At 56.5% G+C, this 17639-nt stretch overlaps 1 protein-coding gene across 4 annotated transcripts; it reads right to left on the reverse strand.

The window, feature by feature from the left end:
* Positions 1 to 81: 81 nt before the first annotated feature.
* Positions 82 to 14411, reverse strand: PHF8 (PHD finger protein 8). 4 transcript variants are annotated; one of them, XM_090060722.1, is made up of 22 exons: positions 14220 to 14411; positions 13632 to 13736; positions 13016 to 13101; positions 11635 to 11755; positions 10501 to 10661; positions 9575 to 9716; positions 9198 to 9384; positions 8338 to 8500; positions 7675 to 7762; positions 7277 to 7383; positions 5921 to 6012; positions 5705 to 5794; positions 4976 to 5179; positions 4651 to 4751; positions 4405 to 4562; positions 4059 to 4144; positions 3754 to 3887; positions 2884 to 3146; positions 1529 to 1624; positions 1264 to 1373; positions 652 to 949; positions 82 to 394 (listed from the first exon to the last, which is right to left on the reverse strand). In XM_090060722.1, exons 2-22 carry the CDS (start codon positions 13727 to 13729, stop codon positions 306 to 308), a joined length of 2874 nt encoding a protein of 957 aa, XP_089916848.1. In that variant the 5' UTR covers positions 13730 to 13736; positions 14220 to 14411; the 3' UTR covers positions 82 to 305. The 4 variants fall into 4 exon arrangements, with proteins under 4 accessions (XP_089916848.1, XP_089916850.1, XP_089916847.1 ...); XM_090060724.1 differs by having other exon boundaries at positions 2884 to 2960; positions 13632 to 14411; XM_090060721.1 differs by having other exon boundaries at positions 13632 to 14411.
* Between the last annotated feature and the right edge of the window lie 3228 nt (positions 14412 to 17639).

Below are 17639 nucleotides of genomic sequence, written 5' to 3' on the forward strand. Positions count from 1 at the left end.
TCTGTCTAGCACCTGGCACCCCATATCCAGGGCTGGGGTGGGAGGTTTGTACAGTGGGAGACAAAGTGACAGACTTCAGGGTTGTGGCTTTTCATAGTTTCATTTCCTTTTATTCTAACCCTGAATATAAAAATCTGTGGCCAATTTTGCAAACACCCGGAGCTATGGACATCTAAAAAAGTTGAGGGGGGAAAACAACACTCCAGGCACAGAGCCCAGCCCTGGCAAGGGAGGTGGTAGCAGGGAGCACTGGCAGGGGCTCAGGCAGGACCCTCCCCCCCAAACCTTTGGGCCAGTTAGGGGGCTCAGAGTAACAGCTTGCCGTTGCGATGGATCTTGAGGATGCGGCCTAGACGTTGCTTTGCTGTTGCTAACCCCTTCTTGGGGCGCTTGCCTGTCAGGGAGGAAAGATAGGGTGAAATAGGAGACTCATGACACTACCCAGACCTTGGACAGAATCCAGGCATCCAGGTCTCCCCTGCTCTAAACCCCTAGAGCTGTGATCAGGGCTTCCCACCATCATCCCTGTAGAACTCTAGTATTCAGATTCCCTGCTCCATGTAGAATCCAGGGCCTGTGGTCTTAAGTCCCCAAAGAACCCACACATCTAGGCTCCCCCTTCCCTGTAGAACCTAGGTGTCCAAGGCTTACCCTGACAGGGGAGAGCAGTAGGGGTGCCAGCTGGGGCACGGCGCTGGCTCAGAAAGACGCCGGGAGCCATGGGGGGTGAAGGCCTGGCAGGGAGCATGGGGCCCAGGCCCCCTGGGCGCACTGTGTATTCATGGTCGGCTAGGCTAGCAGGCACCAGTGGGGTGGGGATGGGCACTGAGGGGGGCTCAGGGGGTGCTGGCTCCATCTCAGGTTCAGGCTCCGGCTCCGTGTCCTGGGGGGATGGGGTGCGATACCGGGCCCCTGCCAGGTTCCTCCTGCGCTGCAGTCGCTGGTGCTCCTGTAAGGGTAGGGAAGGGGGAGGGAAGGGAAAGATGAGGGAGGAAGGATGGGAACATCTGCCCCAGCTCCAATTCCAGGCTGGGGACCCCAGGCATCTGGGTTCCATCTTGGCTTGGAACTAAGGCAATCCAGGCTCCGAGCTCCTCCAGTCAAGGTAGAATCCAGATGTCCAGGTTCCCCCCTCCCTCAAATAGGGATGGAACCCAAGCATCTGGGCTCCCAGTTAGCCCAAGCAGGGTTGGAACCCAGGTGTCCAAGCCCTACTCTCCTCCAAGCGTGTTCAGAACCCAGGTGTCCAGGGCCCCCTTTCACCTGCTGGGCCAGCTTGGCTGCGGCAGCTGCCAGCCCAGTCTCCACGGAGGCAACGCGGGTGCCCTCCCGCACGGGCCGTGCCTGCCTGGGTAGCGTTGGGGTCACCCGGGCTGGGAAGGAGTAAGGGTGGGGGGTCAGATCAGGGTGGAAGAGAACCCAGGCTCCCAGCCCCCCAAGGTCTCACCCCCCAGCCCCCACTGCTTTCCCAGAGAACCCAGGAATCTGCCCCCCACCGGTGTGTGGAACCCAGGCATCTGGGTGGTACCTTTGGGGCTCCAGGGGGCATCATCGGTGCTTTTCTTCTTCTTTGGTAGCGATTTCAGGGCTGGGTCATCCTCGTCTGACTCCAGGGAGGGGTAAACTGAGGGATGAAAGGAGCAGGGGGGGTGAACAGAAGGATAACTAGCACCTGTGCCCCCCACCCTGTCCCAGCCCCCTGGGCTCAGCTGACACCGATACAGCCAGCTCTGAGGTGGGGCAGCTGGGAAACAGCTCAGTATAAACAGTGCAGCGATGCAGCCAGCTCTGAGGTTGACTGACAGAGGGGCTGTGTATAATACATCCCAAAGGGAAATGCAGCCAGCTCTGTGGTGGAATGACAGAGAATGGCTGTGTACAACATCCCAGAGAGGAAAGCTGCCAGCTCTGGGATGCAACAACTGGGATCAGACAAGTCTAATACCCCAGAGAGAGATGGGAACAGCTGAGTACAATGTCCTGCAGAGGAGATGCAGACAGTTCTAGGACAGGACAGCAGAGTATATAACCTTTAGAGATGCAGCTACCTCTGGGGTAGAACAGCTGTGCAACACATCCCAAAGGAGACGTGGCCAGCTTGGGGGTGGGGCAGCTAAGAACAGCTGTGTGTTAACACCCCACAGAAATGCAGCTATCTTTGGGGTAGAACAGCTGAGTATAACGTCCCCCAAAAGACAAGCAGACAGCTTTGTGGTGGAATGGCTAAACAGAACATTCCCCAGAAGAGACGAAGCCAACTCTGGAATGTGGTGGTTGAAAATGACCAACTATAATGTCTCAGAGATGCAGCCAACTCCAGGGTAAAACAGCTGAGTGTTACCGCCCCCCAGAGGAAATGCAGCCAGCTCTGGGGTAGAACAGCTCAACAAAATACCCCCTCCTTCCCAGAGGAGCTGCAGCCAGCTCTGGGATGGAGTGGTTGGTAATGGCCAAATAAAACATCTGAGAGAGATAAACAACCAGCTCTGTGGCGGAATAGCTGAATATAAAGCCTTCCATGCAGCAGAGATGCAACCAGCTCTGGGGAAAAACAGCTGAGTATAAGACTCCCCCAAAAGGCATGCCACCAGCTCTGGGGAGGAACGGCTGAGTAAGAGTGTCCTCCAGAGGTGATGCAGCCAACTCTGGTGTAGAACAGTTGAATATAATGCCCTCCCCAACCTAAGGAGATGCAGTCAGCTCTGGGATGGAATCACTGAACAGAACATCACCCAGGGTAGATGCAGTCAGCTCTAGGCTAGAAAGGGCTGGAAATGGCCAATTTTAATGCCCCTGCCAGAGATGCACACTGGGGTGTGACAGCTATGCATTGTTCTGTATAATCTCACCCCCACTTCCCTCTTCACCCCATGCTGCCCTTACTGTACTCTGCGTCCTTGAAGCAGGCACCCAGGCTGTCATGCTCGTCAGGGCTGGGGGCCTCGTCCTCACTCTCCGAGCTGCGGGGGGCCAGGCGCTTGGGGGGGCGGCGGGGGGGACGTTTGGGAGGCCCCCGCTCTGGCCCCCCCCCCGCCCACCAGGCCTGCAGGCTGGCAGTGCCGGGGGCGGGGCCAGCGCCTGGTAGGTTGGCCATGCGCAGCATGCCCTGGATTGCCTCCTGTGTGCTGGGGGATGCTGGCGGCTCGCTGTGGGGCCACCCAGATCACTGCTGGTCCCTGGAGCCCCTCACAGCCTTCACAGCCACCTGGGACCCCCATAGTCCCACATGGCCACAGCCCCCCACCATGACCCCTGGTACCTCCCCATGGCTCCTTGTAACTCCACAACCCCCCTGCGCCTCCCAGCCCCACCATAGGGACCCCTAAATTTCCCTAAGGACCCCCAGAGTCCCCCCACCCACCCACAGCTCCTCTAGGGGCACTCCAGAGATCCCAAACCCCCCAGAGAACTCCACCGCCCTCCACACCAACCCCTGAAGGCCTCCCAAGTCCCCTCCCAGGCCCCCAAAAGCTACCCTAGGACTTCCTCACTCCCCCTCCTCCCCCCCCCCATGGACTGCCAGAGCCCCATGGGACACCACCCCCCCCACAACCCCTCTGCACCTCCCAGGCTCCCCAGAGACTCCCACAAGCCCTTCCATAGCCCTCCCCAGAGAACTCCTCTAAAAGTCCCAGACATCCAGGGCCCCCAGAACTGTGCTCTGCATACCCAAGAAACCCCAGCAGGGAGCCCCCTGTACCTCCCCATACTGAAATCCCACCCCCAACAAGCCCCAGGTCCCACCCCACTCACCTGAGAGCATCATAGTCAGCCCCGCCCACCTGGCGGCTGGCCTTGAGCAGGTCCAGGAGCCCAGCTGCACTAGCTCCACCCTCAGGGTCCTCCAGCTCTGCCCCCTCCTCTTCCTCCTCTGTGGTGTAGTCCTCCTGGGAGGGGAGGGAGAACCATGGCAGTAGGGGTCACAAAGCAAGCCCCACAGGGTATTACACTCAACTGTTCTCCCCCAGAGCCAATTACAATGGGGGCTCTGCGTGACATTACCACCCTAGGCTCTCCTGGCTCCACCGCACCCCTCCCCCCGTCCCCTGGCACCTCACCTCAATGTCAAACTCTACCTCACCAGGCTCCCGCACCCGGTTGGGATCTGAGCAGGGCTTGGCACGAGGCAACTTCCGCGGGAACTCTGTGAAGGAAGAAGGGTGGGGTCAAATGGACCCAGACAAACCCACAGGGGGCTGTGGGTTGGGAGTCAAGGGTACCACAAATCTATGGCGGGGCTGGAAATCAGAAGGGACACCATGGGGAGGGAGCTGCGGGTCACGAGTAAGGGGCACTGCAGGGTGATGTGGGGACTATGAGCTACCATAGGGCAATGTGGGGATGCTGCAGGTCAGGAATAAGGAGCCACGCAGGGCAACACCAGGGGGAGGAGGGGACACTTACTGGGCAGGCGCCGAGGGAACCCCAGGGCCTGGCGCTCACGGCAAGGGGGGGCCTCATCAATCTGCAGATCCTCCTCAGAGTCCAGGTCAAGGCCAGGGGGGCTGGGAGGGGAGCAGGAGCGTGGCCGCCACCGCCTAGATGCTTGGGTCCTCTTCGTCCTGAGGGCAGGTTATAAGGATGCTCAGGCCCAGAGCTGCCCTGCCCTGCGCGACCCCGACCCCACCCCCCCGGCTCCACCTTGCTCACCTGGGTGTTCTGCCGTTAGCCAGCACCAAGTCCCCATCATCAGCCTCTGGTGGCTCTGACTCTGGATCGGTCTCCTCCAGACTGGAGCTTGGTGGGTCTCCCTGGGGACAGCAAGACACATGGGGTAGGATGCACCCAGCTCTGGCATGAGGGCGCTAGGACATGGCTGCACAGAATGCTGCCATCTCAGCCTCGATGCATCTTGCTTTGGGGCAGGCCAATGAAGACACAGCTGTATATAATGCCCCACAGGGTGCTAGCTGGCTCTGGGGTACAGCACAGTAGGACACTACATGGAAGGGGGTAGAAGAGAGGAAGTACTCACCTCCTCTGAGCCAGGGACATCAGGCAGCTCCGGGTGCTGGGGGGGACCAGGCAGGGCTCCCTTGCGTCCCCCCTCCTTGGTGCCATCCTGGGGGGTGGGGTCAGCCCAGCGAGCAGGGAGTGGGGCTGACAGGGCACCCAGTGTGGGGCCCCGGCCCACCCCAAATGGGCTCCCCCCCTTGCCTAGACTCTGCTGGAGGAGGTCCTGGGTGGGGAGGAGGGCCAGTCAGCCCCAGCCTCATGGCCCCATCCAGACCTCCCCACAACCCCAACCCTTATCCCCCTCCTTATTGCCCCCCAAGCCCTAACCCAGCTCTTATCTTACACCCCTGCCATGGTCCCCCTCAGCTCCTAGCCCAGCCCCTCCACTCCCCACAGCCCCAAACCCCTCCCCAGCCCCTATTCTTAGCTTCTCATGCTCCCCAAACCCCCACCCCCAGCTCTTCCATAGCCTCTGAGCCCCCAACAGTCTGCATGATCCCCCAAGTCCCTTTTCTATCCTCCATACCCTCCTACCCCCAGAACTCTCCTTCACCCACCCTCCGACAGCCCCCAATCCCAGAACTCCCCCACAACCCCCAGCCCCTATTCCAGTCCCCTGTGGCTCCTAGCCCAACTCCCCTGCCCCTATCTCAGCTTCCTATGCCCCCCAGCACCCACCCCAGTCCCTATGACTCCTGCCCCTACCCCAGCCCCACGGCTAAACAGCCCCAATCCTGGCTCCCCACACCTCAGCCAGCCGGATCTCCTTAGCCAGGTCTTTGATAAGCTGTGCTGGGCGCACTGTGCTGGGGATCTCATCCTCATGCTCTGCCAGTACCTGGGGGTGGAGGGAAGTGGGGAATAAAGGCTCTGGGACCCACCCCTCCACGTTCCCAACCAGCCCCTGCAGATAGTTTCACCCACTCTGTGTTCCCCCAGCCCAGGGCCGGAGGGTCTTAATCACCTCTTTCCGAGTCCAGGAGCGGAAGGCGGTAGCCAGGGCCTTGGCCCCATGCAGCAGGTAGGTGGCCGGATGCCGGCGGTTCTCCCGGAGCCCTGGGGGAAGCAGAAACACGGTGAGGGCATCCAGGGACTGGGAGTCTGGGACACATGTGCAGCAAAAACCCAAATGTCCAAGACAGGTTGTCACACACATGGACAAAATCCAAGCATCTGGGTTTCACACATGCACAGGCACAGGACCCAGTTGTTCAGGACACATGCACACAGAACCTAGGTGTTCAAGACTGACATGCCCACAAACACACCTGGCCCCAGTGTCTGGGTCACATACATGGAACCCAGGCATCTGGGTGTCTCACGTTTGCACAAAACCCAGGCATCTGGATCTCCCTCTCTATCATGCAGACAGGCACGCAGGCAAATGCACAGAACCCAGGCATCCAGGTCTCTTTCTTGAACACACATGCGTACACACCCCTGCATCAAGCATCTGAGTCTCTCACCCCCCCCACAAAGTACCTGGGTCACACACACACAAAACTCAGGTATCCAGGTCTCTCACGCGCACACAACCTACGTATCTGGGACAAACAAGCAGCCACATATGTACAGGCAGTCCCCGACTTACAATGTTTCAAGTTGTTCCACACTTACAGCATTTATAAATTGACACCGTTTCAACTTTCTGACATCAATTTTGACTTTACAATGGTTGATCCAATGTGATGCCATGCCAGCAAACAAGTTTGCTGTGTCACCCATCTCCCTGGAGAACATCTATCCAAACTTCCTTGACACTTTCTTTAAGAAAGCAGACAAGACTTCAGAAAAACCTGCAGCCAAGACTCCTGAGAAGACTCCAGCCAAAAAGTCCAGCAAAGTCACCTCAAAGAAGTCCTTCCAAATCAATACAATTGCTATTTACACTATAAATACATCAATTATAGATGAGTAATATAGCTACATTAATCCGAGTACAAAGTTCTGGGGTATTTTTGGTGATAATAGGGTATTGGGCCTTGGTTCAGGAACATATCCCCCATTTATAACATTATTTCTTATGAGAAAATTGGTTCCAAGTTACAACGTTTCCACTTAAGACATGGTTTTCAGGAACCAATTGTGTTGTAAGTCTGAGGACTGCCTGTACACACACATATACATGGTCCCCAGGTCTCTCTCTCAGACATGACCAAGGGTCTGGGTCTCATACATACACACCTCCACACACATAGAACCGAAGTATCAAGGTCTTTTTGTCACACAAATGTATTTGAGCCTCCCACACAAACCTCAGGTGGTCTGGGTCTCCCACCCCCAACCCCACCCAGGACCCAGGCATCTGGGCGATACTAACCTCGGAAGGTGTCCAGCAGGTGCTTGCCCACATACCAGCAGATGGTTTCAAAGTTGGGGAAGCGGAAGAGGTCAGCCGTGCTCAGGCGCCGCTCAATCTCATAGGCTCTGCGGGGGGAAGGCGGGGCAGTCGGGTCAGTGTGGGGCGCCTGGCTCTGGAGTGGAGCAGCCCGGGGGACAGCTGAGTAAAACAGCCTGTGGGGAGGCTGAGATAAAGTCAACTCTGGGAAAGGGCAATAGGAAATAGCTGAGTATAACAGCCCATGAGGGGGCTGAGATATGGCCAGCTCTGGGCAGGGCAGTAGGCAACGACTGAATATAACAGCCCATGGGGAAGGTTCTAACATGACCAGCTCCAGGGCAAAGTAGAAGAGCCTTGCCAAGTGGAACAGCACTCACTTGAGCTGCATCTCGATGTTAAGGCTGTGGAGGAAGTTGCCCCCGAAGGCCAAGCAGTCAACTGGTGTCAGCACCGCGTGGATCCAGCCTGAGGAGTACAGGGGTGGGGGGGAGCCTGTGGTACCCATGGGGAGGCTGAGGGTCTAGCCCTGGTGTGGGGGTAAGCCATAGGGTTGGGGGTCCTGGGAGGCATGGTGAGGCTATGTGGTTTCCAAGGGGCCCCATAGTACCTGTAGGAATGAAAATGGTCTGGGCCTGGTGCAAGGGGACCTGGGAGAAGGAATGGGGGGCGGTCCTGGAGGGCTGTAGTACTGTTTGATCCTGGCACATGGGGCAGTGAACCTCAGAGGTGTGAGGGGTCCCAAGGGGGAGCCGTGGTACTCATGGGGATGAAGAGCATCTGGCCATGGCACATGGGACAGGGGGGTCTTAGGAGGGGTATATGGGAATTGAGCATTCTGGGGGAGGGTGGGAGGGGGCCTGGGAGCCATGAGGAGGTCTGGGGGTGGTATGGGAAGATTGGAGGTCTCCCAGGGGGACTGTGGGAAGGACTGCAAGGTCCTGGGGGCCACAGGATACATGGGGATGTAAAGCACAGGGCAGGGGGAGGACGTTACAGCGTTGCAGGGACCCTTAGTGGAGGATCCCAGGGGGCTGTGGTACCAGTGGGGATGAAGAGGGTCTGGCCCTGGCGCAGGGGGCAGCGGTAGCACCGGTCAGCCTGGTCCCCGAAGAAGGTCTCACTCTGGCTGGACGAGCTGCTCCAGGTCTCAAACAGTGCCAGGTTGGCCAGTGTTGGGCGCACCAGGTAGAAAATCTTCTCTCCCTGCCAATGGTCAGCACCCAGCCTCAGCCTGTGGCCTGGCCTTCTCAACACCCTAGGCCCAGAGGCAACCACCCCACACCCCAACCCCAAAGCAGATGCCCCCTGACCCCTTCTGTCCTGCCCCTAGTCCCTCCCATACCCAGAGAATATGATACCACACAAGAAGACTGCCACATTCAATGTGTCCAGCCCCTTCCTGCCCCCCAGCCTCCTTTACCTGGAGACCATAGTACCAGACAGAGGAGCCACCATAGTCCACATGTCACTGTGTATAGCTGCCCTCATGTCCCCCTCTCCTGCCATGCAGCCTGTCTCTTCTGCCCCCTAGTTCCCTCTCTTCTGCCCTGTACCCAGAGAACATGGTTCTAGACAGAGGTACCACCAGTTCACGTACCAGTGTGTGTAGCTGCTCCATCACTCTTCTGTCCCCAGCCCCTCCCTCCTGGCCCTCAGCTGGCTCCCCACCCAGTAACTGGAGAATATGGTACCAGACAGGAGCCAGCACTGTCCATGTTCCAGCTCATGTAACTGCCTGGGCATCGCTCTCTTCTTCCCCCAAGCCCCTCCCTCTTTTCTCCCAGTCCTCTCCTACCCCATACCCAGAGAATGTGGTACCAGAGGGGCCACCACAGTCCACGTGTCAGTGCCACGTTCCCCTCTCCTGCCCCCCAGCTGCCTGCCCTTGCCCTGGCCGTACCCGGAGAACATGGTACCAGACGGAGGTGCCCCCGCAGTCCACATGCCAGTCTGTGTAACTGCCGCGCGCCCCCAGCAGGCAGTACTTCTGCACGCTGGGCCGCTCAAACACAGCCTCACCCGGCCATAAGTTCTCCACCCACGACAGCTTCCGCACCAGGCGTGGTGTCTCCACCAGGTTTGACAGCCTGCAGGGGTTCAGGGGGGTGGGGGTGGAGGTCAGCCTCCCTCCAGAAGAGGAACCCAGGGATGTGAGGGCAGAGAAAGAGGCCTTTGGGGGAACTCAGGTGTCCAGGAGGTTTTAGGATGCGCCCAGGTGTCCAAGAGGGCAGTGTCAGGGGCCATGGGGGGGACCCAGGCATCCGAGGCAGGGCTCACCGGGTGTCAGAGAACTCGAGGCTGATGACATTGAGCACCTTGTCACGTGCAGCACCACAGAAATAATCTACAAAGTCGCCCAGACGCATGCGGCAACCAGCCTGGCGTGCCACATCAATCACATCAATCTCTTTGTCTGCCCCTGTGGGGGGAAAGGGAGCACCGCAGCTTGGAAAGGGCCATGTCGTACTGCCAGGCTCCCTGGTCAGTAAGCCACGGCCAAGCCACCCTTGGTCCATACACCTGGGCCCGGCCCTCCCTGATCCACATGGCTGAAGCACTCAGCAATCCCCAGTCCAGAGGGCCAGGGCCCTGTCACAGACTGGTCCATATAAACAGTTTAGCCCCACTTCAGTCTATATAGCCAGGGCCAGCTCCACCCCTACTGGTCCATACAACTAGGGTCCAGCCCCATGCTAGTCCATGATGCTAAGGCCCAGCACCCCCCCCAGTCCATTTAGCCATGGTCTAGCTCTTTTCCAAACTGTGCATCCAGGGCCCAATCCCCTCCCTGTCCACATGGCCAGTGCCCAGCCCCATTAGTCGATAGTCAGCCTCTCCTGGTCCATACTGCCAGGGTCCCCCAGTGATCTATACAGCTATAACTCTCCCAACTCCTGATCTATACAGCCACCCCCCCACCACCCTCCCTGGTCCATACAGCCAGGACCCAACCTCCAATACCATAAAGCCAGGGCTCCCTGGTCCATACCAGGGCCCAGCCCCCACTAGGTTGTACAGCCAGGACCCAGTCCTCCCTAGTCCATATGGCCAGAGCACTTGTCCATACAGCTAAGGCCCACCCCTTCCCTCAGTCCATAGAGCCAGGGCCCAGCCCCTCCCCCCATCCAAAGCCATACAGTCAGCCCCTCCCAGTCCACAGTCCATATTGCCAACCCCCTTCCACCCACCCTGCAGGTCCGTACCCACATAGTGCTCAATGTCGTGGGCAGTAAAGGTGGGAGGGGGCAGGGTCATGCCCAGCCCATCCTTCTTGGCCACCAGGATAGGGACGCTGAAGCTGTTCTCCTCCAGGTACTCAACAGTCAGCTGTGACCCACTTGGCCGCAGCAGGATCTCATCAGCACTGCAGGAAGGAGTGGAGAGGAGGTATGGGGAGGAAGGGCAGGCATCAGCCCTCTACAGCTAGCTCTGGGGTAGGGTGCCTGAGGAACATCTGAGTATAGCACCACATAGGAAGGGGCTGAGATGCAGCCAGCTCTGGGGTAGAGGTGGCTGGTTGAGGATAATAGTACATGGGGAAGGCTGAGATCCACTCCAGAACTGGCTGTAACAGCTGAGTATAACAGCACACAAAAAGAGCCAAGATGCACCTAGTTCTGAGGCATGGTGGCTGGAGAACATCTGCGTATAACATTACACAGGGGAGGCAGAGATGCAGCCAGCTCTGGGGTGGGGCAGCTGGGGAATGACTTCATATAGCACCACATAGGAACAGCTTGCCCAGCACCAGGATGCTACCAGTTCTGTGGTGCAGCAAGAGGAAAACTGCTGCATATAACACTGCTTGCAGAGCATTAGCTTGGCACCAAGTAGCAGCCAACTCTGGGGTGGGGTGCCTGGGAAACATCTGCATGTAACAGTACAAGGGAAGGATCACACAGCACCAAGATGCGGCCAGTTCTGGGGTGAAGCAGCGAAGAAATGTCTGAGCATAACACCACATGGGGAAGTCTGAGATGTGGCTGGTTCTGGGATGAGGTGGCTGGGGAATAGCTGAGTATAACACCACACAGGGAGCGCTGAGATGCAGCCAGCTTTGGGGCAAAGTGGCTGGGGAGCAGCTGAGTATAACACCATGCAAGAACAACTAAGATGCAACCAGCTGTTGTGGAAAGCAGCTTAATATAACATCTCATAGGAAATGCTAAAATGCAGCCAGCTCTGGGGTGGGATGGCTGAGAAACAGCTGAGTGTAACACCATATAGAGAGCACCAAAATGCAGCCAGCTTTGGGGTAGAGCAGCTTGGGAATAGCTGAGTATAATCTCACCCCTCAACCCTGCCTGTCGCCCCACCACTGCCCCTGCACTCCTCACCTGGGAAAGGTCCGGTTTCGTAGCTCTTTGATGAACTGCGTGCTGCCTGTGCGCACAGCCTGGCCAGCATCTCTGGCCAGAGTCCCATCTGGCTGCCTCTGGAGGCCACGGCGTCGCTTCACTGCAAGGGGGGGAAGCACAAAAGAGGGTCAGAGCTGGTATGCAGCCAGCTCTGTGGAGAGGCAGCTGAGGAATGCATGAGTAAAATGCCACCTGGGAACATCAACCTGTCACCAAGATGCAGCCAGCTCTATGGTGGAGCGACTGGGGAACAGCTGAGCATAACGGTCCATGGGTAAGGCTGAAATGCAGCCAGCTCTGAAGTGGGGTGGCTGTGGAATAGCTGAGTATAATTCCCCATGGGGAATATCACCTGGCACTTAGATGCAGCCAGCTCTGGGGTGGGGTAGGTGGGGAACAGCTGAGTATAACACCATACAGGGAGGACTGAGATGCAGCCAGCTCTAGGGTGGAGCAGCCAGGGAATGATTAGGTATAAATGCCATGCTAGGTGCATCTAGTGGAACCAAAGTGCAGCCAGCTCTATAAAGAAACAACTAGGAAACAACTATATATAACCCCAGAGACAAAACAAAAATATCACCAGCTCTGAGGGGGGAACAGCCACATATATCACAAGAGCTCCTACAGCACTAAAAAAAGCAGCTGGTGCTGGGGTGGAGCAGCCTAAAATGGATGAAAGTACTGAGAGCAACACTGTACAAAAAGGACTTGCTGGCAGTGAAATGCAACTAGCTCTGGGGTTGGGGAACGTACACATGAGCATCACAAGAAGAGCTCCTACAGCACTGAGAAGCAACCACTGTTACGCTGGAGCAGCCCAAAAATGGCTGAGTGTAACACTACATAAAAAGGACTTGCTAGTACTGAAATGCAGGCAGGTCTGAAATGGGGTGGGGGAGCTGGGGAACAGTTAAGTATAATGCCACCTCAGAAGTGCCAAATAGAACCAAGATGCAACCAGCTTGGGGGAGAAACAGCTACAGAATTACTAAATATAGCACTGTATTAGAATGATATAAGAATGCCATCAGCTTTGAGATGAAAACAGTAATGTATAACATCACAAAAATGGTTTCTACAGCATTGAAAAGCAGCCAGCACTGGGATGGAGCAACCCAAAACTGGCTGAGTATAATGCTGCACAGGAAAGGCTTGCTGGCCACAAGTTGCAGCCAACTCTGGTGTAGCATCTCGGAGGAATGGCACAACATAACACCGCATGAGGAAGGCTGAGATGCAGCTGGCTGGTGGGGGGAGAGGAGGAGGGGGGGAGGGCAGCTGGGGAGCAGAACAGATTCCCTCCCACCCCTAGAGACCCCTTGCCACCCCCACCCAGCAGCAGGGGGGTGTTACTCACTGATAGAGGGTCCATGCAGCACCTGGCAATTGGGACAATGGTAGAGGTCAATCTCAGCGGCCATATCCTCCTCCACCCCCACACAGCTGTGGGATGCACGGAGTTAATCATCTGCAGGCCCCAGCCCCAAATCAGACCCAGATCAGGCCTCACCCTCAGATGGGCCACCCCTGCAACACCCACCCCCAACTTGGGGTCCCCTCAGGCTCCCTGCTTTCCCTGTCCCGTGGTCCTCTATAGCTCTGCTGCCCCAGCTCCACCCAAGATTCCCCTGGCTTTCTCTGCCACAGAGCCCCCCCCACAGCACCACCATGGCCCTCTACCCCACCTTATAGTTTCCCCACAGCCCCCCTTTCCCTGCTCCATTGCCCCTACCCTACCCAGACAAGAACCCCTGAATTGGGGCCCTCTGCCCTGTCCCAATGCCCATTGCCCACCACCCCCGTGTCAAGAAACGACCAAACCCCTGCTACTGGAGGGCTGGGTTCTCTATGGTACCACGATGCATCCAGCTCTGGGGCGGAGCAGGGGGAATAAAGCTGACTGGAGAAGAGTCATTACCCCCATAATGGCCCCCACCTCTTTCCCCACCCCCATTAGTGCCCCAGGGCCAGACCTGCCATGGAACCAATCCTGGCAGGCATCACACTCGATCATGAAGCGGGTCACATCATAGGGCAGGCGGCAGAGGCAGTACACAGGCACTGAGGCCATGTCGACCCTGGAGGTGGGGGTGTAGGGGAGGGGGCAGGGATGGGGGGCCTGCCCTGTCCTTGAGTGCCCCTGATATCCCAACCCCTCAGTGACCCCCTGCCCCCTCCCCTCACAGATACCCCAACACCTCCTGCACTTGAGTGACCCTCGTCCCCTCACAAATACCCCCTCCCCAGGTACCCACAGACACACCCTCGTGCCCCCTGATCCCTTCCCACAAATACCCCGTTTTTTCACTCACCTCACCTTACTGCCCTCCACCCCCCAAAAAAATACATTGGGGGCCCAAAGCCCCCCTCAGCTGCCTTTCAACCCCTCCCCCCTTCCTGGGGGGAATCCTCGCCCCTGCCCCACAGGGGCTCGACTAGACCCCAACTCCCCTCAGAAAGAGGGAGAAAGTCCTCCCACAACTGCCCCCCAGCTCCTCTCCCACCCCTTCTCCTTAAGGGGGTGAAGGGTTCTCGCCCGTCTCTCCTGAAGGGGTTACCACCTCCCCACAGGGCGTGCGTGGTGGGGGGGGGAGATCTCGCTCCTCTCCGCGCGCGTGGAAGCTGGGGAAGTATGGCCTCTTCCCACCCCTCCCCCCGCGGCCGCCTCTCTTCCTCCGCCTCGCGTGGGGGCTTCCCGGCGCGGTCCCTGTTCGGCCCCAGCGGCTGATCGGGGTCTGGCCGCTCAATAAAGTTTATTCAAAGCACGGAAAAGGTGGGGAAGGAGGAAAAGAGAGAGGGAGGAGGAGCCACCGCCATTTTGTGGAGGTCAGTGGCGGGTGGGGTGGGAATTAGCGAAGCCGCCATCTTGAGGAGGTTCGGGGCAGCATCTTGAGGGCGGGGAGAGGTGGATTTAGTAGGAGCGGCCACCTTGGGAATGACAGGGCAGGCGTTAGGGCCGATGAGGGTCGGCCATTTTGAGAGTGGCACCTGAGCCAGGCCAAGGGGCAAGTGTTATCTTGAGAGTGGCAGGGAAAACGACGGGGCGACTATCTTGGGAGTGGCAGGTGAAGCAAGCCAACGTGCGGCAGCTATGTTGAGATGGCGGAGAAGCCAGGGCAGACGGCAGGTGGTCTGTTATGGAAGACAGCCGACGACTGGGAGGTGGGGGGTGGAAGCGTCTGAAGGTGCCATCTTGAGTGGTCGCAGCCTTGCTTGAAAAGTCATCAGCGCCGCCATCTTGGAGAGGGCGGGAAAGAGGGCGCAAGACCACTACCTTGAGTGGTGCTTGCCTTTGTCGTCACCGGCGAGAAAGCACCACCTAGGCGGGGCCTGTAGGTGCCATGTTGAGAGTGGCATCTTGGCCATTTTGGGGGTGGGAGGGATTCCCTTTGCTTTCCCTGAATGTGGGAGTAGAACCCAAGCATCCAGCTGCCCTCCAACGCGACCCTACTCCACTAGAACTACCCCCCTCCCCTCGGTGGGAAAGAGCCCTGGCGTCACAGTTCCCATTCACGGCACTCCCCCTCCCATAGCCAGGAGAGAACCCAAGCGTCCCGCCCCGCCCCGCCCCCCGCAGCCAGGAGAACCCAGGTGTCCGGGGTGCCCCCCCACCCTCCTCTCTCACAGCTGGGAGAGAACCCAGTCGTCGTGTTCCCCCCCGCCCCCCAAGGGACACCACCAGGCGCTGACTACTAAAAGAATAAACTTTTATTCCAGCTAGTCCATCCAGCTCTTTTGGAGCGGGGCACGGCACAAGCAATGCAGATTCTCCCCGAGCCCTGCCTGGGCTTGGACTTTCCCAGGGAGTAGGAGAGAGGCTTTGGGGTGCAAACAGGGCTTTTGGGGGAAAAACAAAACCCAGCTTAAAAGCCAGTGCTAGACATGGGGGAGGGGGGGGCTGAGCATAGGTGTGTCAAGGGGGGAGCTGTATCTGGGGAGCAGGAAAATGGTGTCTGAAGGAAGAGGTCTGGGCAACAGGCAAGGGGTAGATGCCAGAAAGAGGAGGGGGGAGAATGGGTCTGGCCACGGGTGGGCGGATGGACGGTGTGGGATAGTTAAAGACAGATGGAAAGATAAAGGGTGTGGAATGGATGAGGTGTGTGGGGATAGCTAGGAAGATAGATAAAAGGATGTGTGGGGATGGATAAATGGCTAGACAGCAAGTGTTTGGGACTTGCTAGATGATGTGTACACAGCTAGCTGGGCAGACAAAGTAGTGTGTGTGAGGACAGACAGATAGATGAGATGTATGGATAGAGATAAGGCAGCTGGATAGAGTGTATAGGGGTGATCAAGAGGGTGTGTGGGGATGGATGGGTAGATTGATAAAGGGTGTGTGGGGATAGCTAGACAGATGGGTACAGGGTGTATGGGGATGAATGGTCTGGGAATAGCTAGGCAGATGTATAGATAAAAGAGTGTGCTGTGATAGGCAGATGGTTTGGGGATAGACAGACAGCTGGATAAAGAGCATGGGTGGACAGATGGATGGACAGATATACATTAGAGCATGGGTAGCTAGACAGACCAAAGGGGGTGTGTGAGGATGGATAGATAGCTGGATGAATGGATGAGGTGCATGGGGACATCTGCCCTGTCTAGCTAGCTAGATAAAGGACATTCATGAGGCTAAACAGACTGAGGGAGCAGCTGAGGATGGATGGACCCACTTACCACCTGAGGCAGGCTAAGGGCACATTTCACGCCCCAAGGTTTAAACTTCTAAAGTCAAACCCCAAAAAACAGCCCACCTTACTCCCAGTGAGAAGACCAGGCTGGGACAGGAATAATACTCCCAGCTTCCTGAACCCCAACTGCCAGACCCATCTCCATCCTCTGACAGGAGAGATCCCCCTGACCAGCTGCTATTCACCCCCTTCTGCCCCTGCAAACCCCAGGACAGGAAATCCCTGCATGGGCAGGATTGTTTCCCAGTGTGGTGGGGAAGCAGAGGATGCCTGGGTCCCAGCCAGAAGCAAATGCTGGGACATTGCCAGCAGCTGAGTGCTGGAATTGGATCCAGGTCACAGTCCCTCAAGATGAGCCAAGGGGGTCAAAAGAACACCTCGCCAGCAGAGGAAGGGGGGGGGCAGGGTTTAGCTAGATTCACTTTGTCAGAGACACCGGTTCCTTTGCCATGGACTCGGAAGGCAGCAGCAGGGAAGAGCCACCTCTGGGCTACCTGGGGGATAGAGAATCCACCCAGCTGCTGAGCAGAAATATCTGAAGAACCATCAGAAGAACAATTGGAGGAATCAGTGGAGGAGCCAGTTGGAACTGTCAGAAAGATCCACCATCAGAAAAACACCAAAAGGAACTGTTGGAAGAAACCATCAGATCTATTGGAATATCCATTATCAGAAGATCTACCAGAAGGAACCACTGGAAGATCCATCATCAGAAGAGCCAATTACAAGGACCATCCACTGAATCATCCAAAGGAACCATCAGAATGAACCGTTAATTTTTCTGATGCTGGATCTTCTATGAGAAGGAGCCCTTGGAAGATTCAACTGAAGAATAATTATCAGAAGAACCTCTTTTGGACAGATTTGGGGTCCAGTCTGGCTAACAGAAACCCCAGAACCCCCTTTGCCCATCCCCATGCAATAAAAATCCTATATAGAATACATCTCTATAAATACAATCTCTCTCTTTGTTTATAAAGCCCTGGGGTCAGTATCTGTGTATATACATATGTGAATGAAATATATATTTTAAATAGTGTATGTGTGTGTATACATCTATATGCACATATATACGTGTGTGTGTGTGTATGTGATACAATCTGTATAATTTATATTGTATATAGATAATATATTTACACTATAATATATATATTATTTACACTAAGTTTTATATATTTATATATATGATATTATATTATGCATATTATATATCACATCGTATATATACATTTATATATACATATTTTATTTAGGCATACACACACACACGCATGTTATCTATCCATATAGATA

This window comes from Crocodylus siamensis, chromosome 8 (genome assembly GCF_052110815.1).
Source record: "Crocodylus siamensis isolate JL-2025a chromosome 8, ASM5211081v1, whole genome shotgun sequence".
Classification (NCBI taxonomy): domain Eukaryota; kingdom Metazoa; phylum Chordata; order Crocodylia; family Crocodylidae; genus Crocodylus; species Crocodylus siamensis.

Excerpts from the sequence above, each read along its gene's own strand:
- PHF8 (XM_090060722.1), bottom strand. The coding sequence starts at position 13,729 with ATGGCCTCAGTGCCTGTGTACTGCCTCTGCCGCCTGCCCTATGATGTG. Across the intron at positions 1,374-1,528 it reads TGCCCCCTGGAGCCCCAAAG|CCCGGGTGACCCCAACGCTA; the intron begins GTACCACCCAGA and ends ACTCCTTCCCAG. Across the intron at positions 395-651 it reads TACTGCTCTCCCCTGTCAGG|GCAAGCGCCCCAAGAAGGGG; the intron begins GTAAGCCTTGGA and ends CCTCCCTGACAG.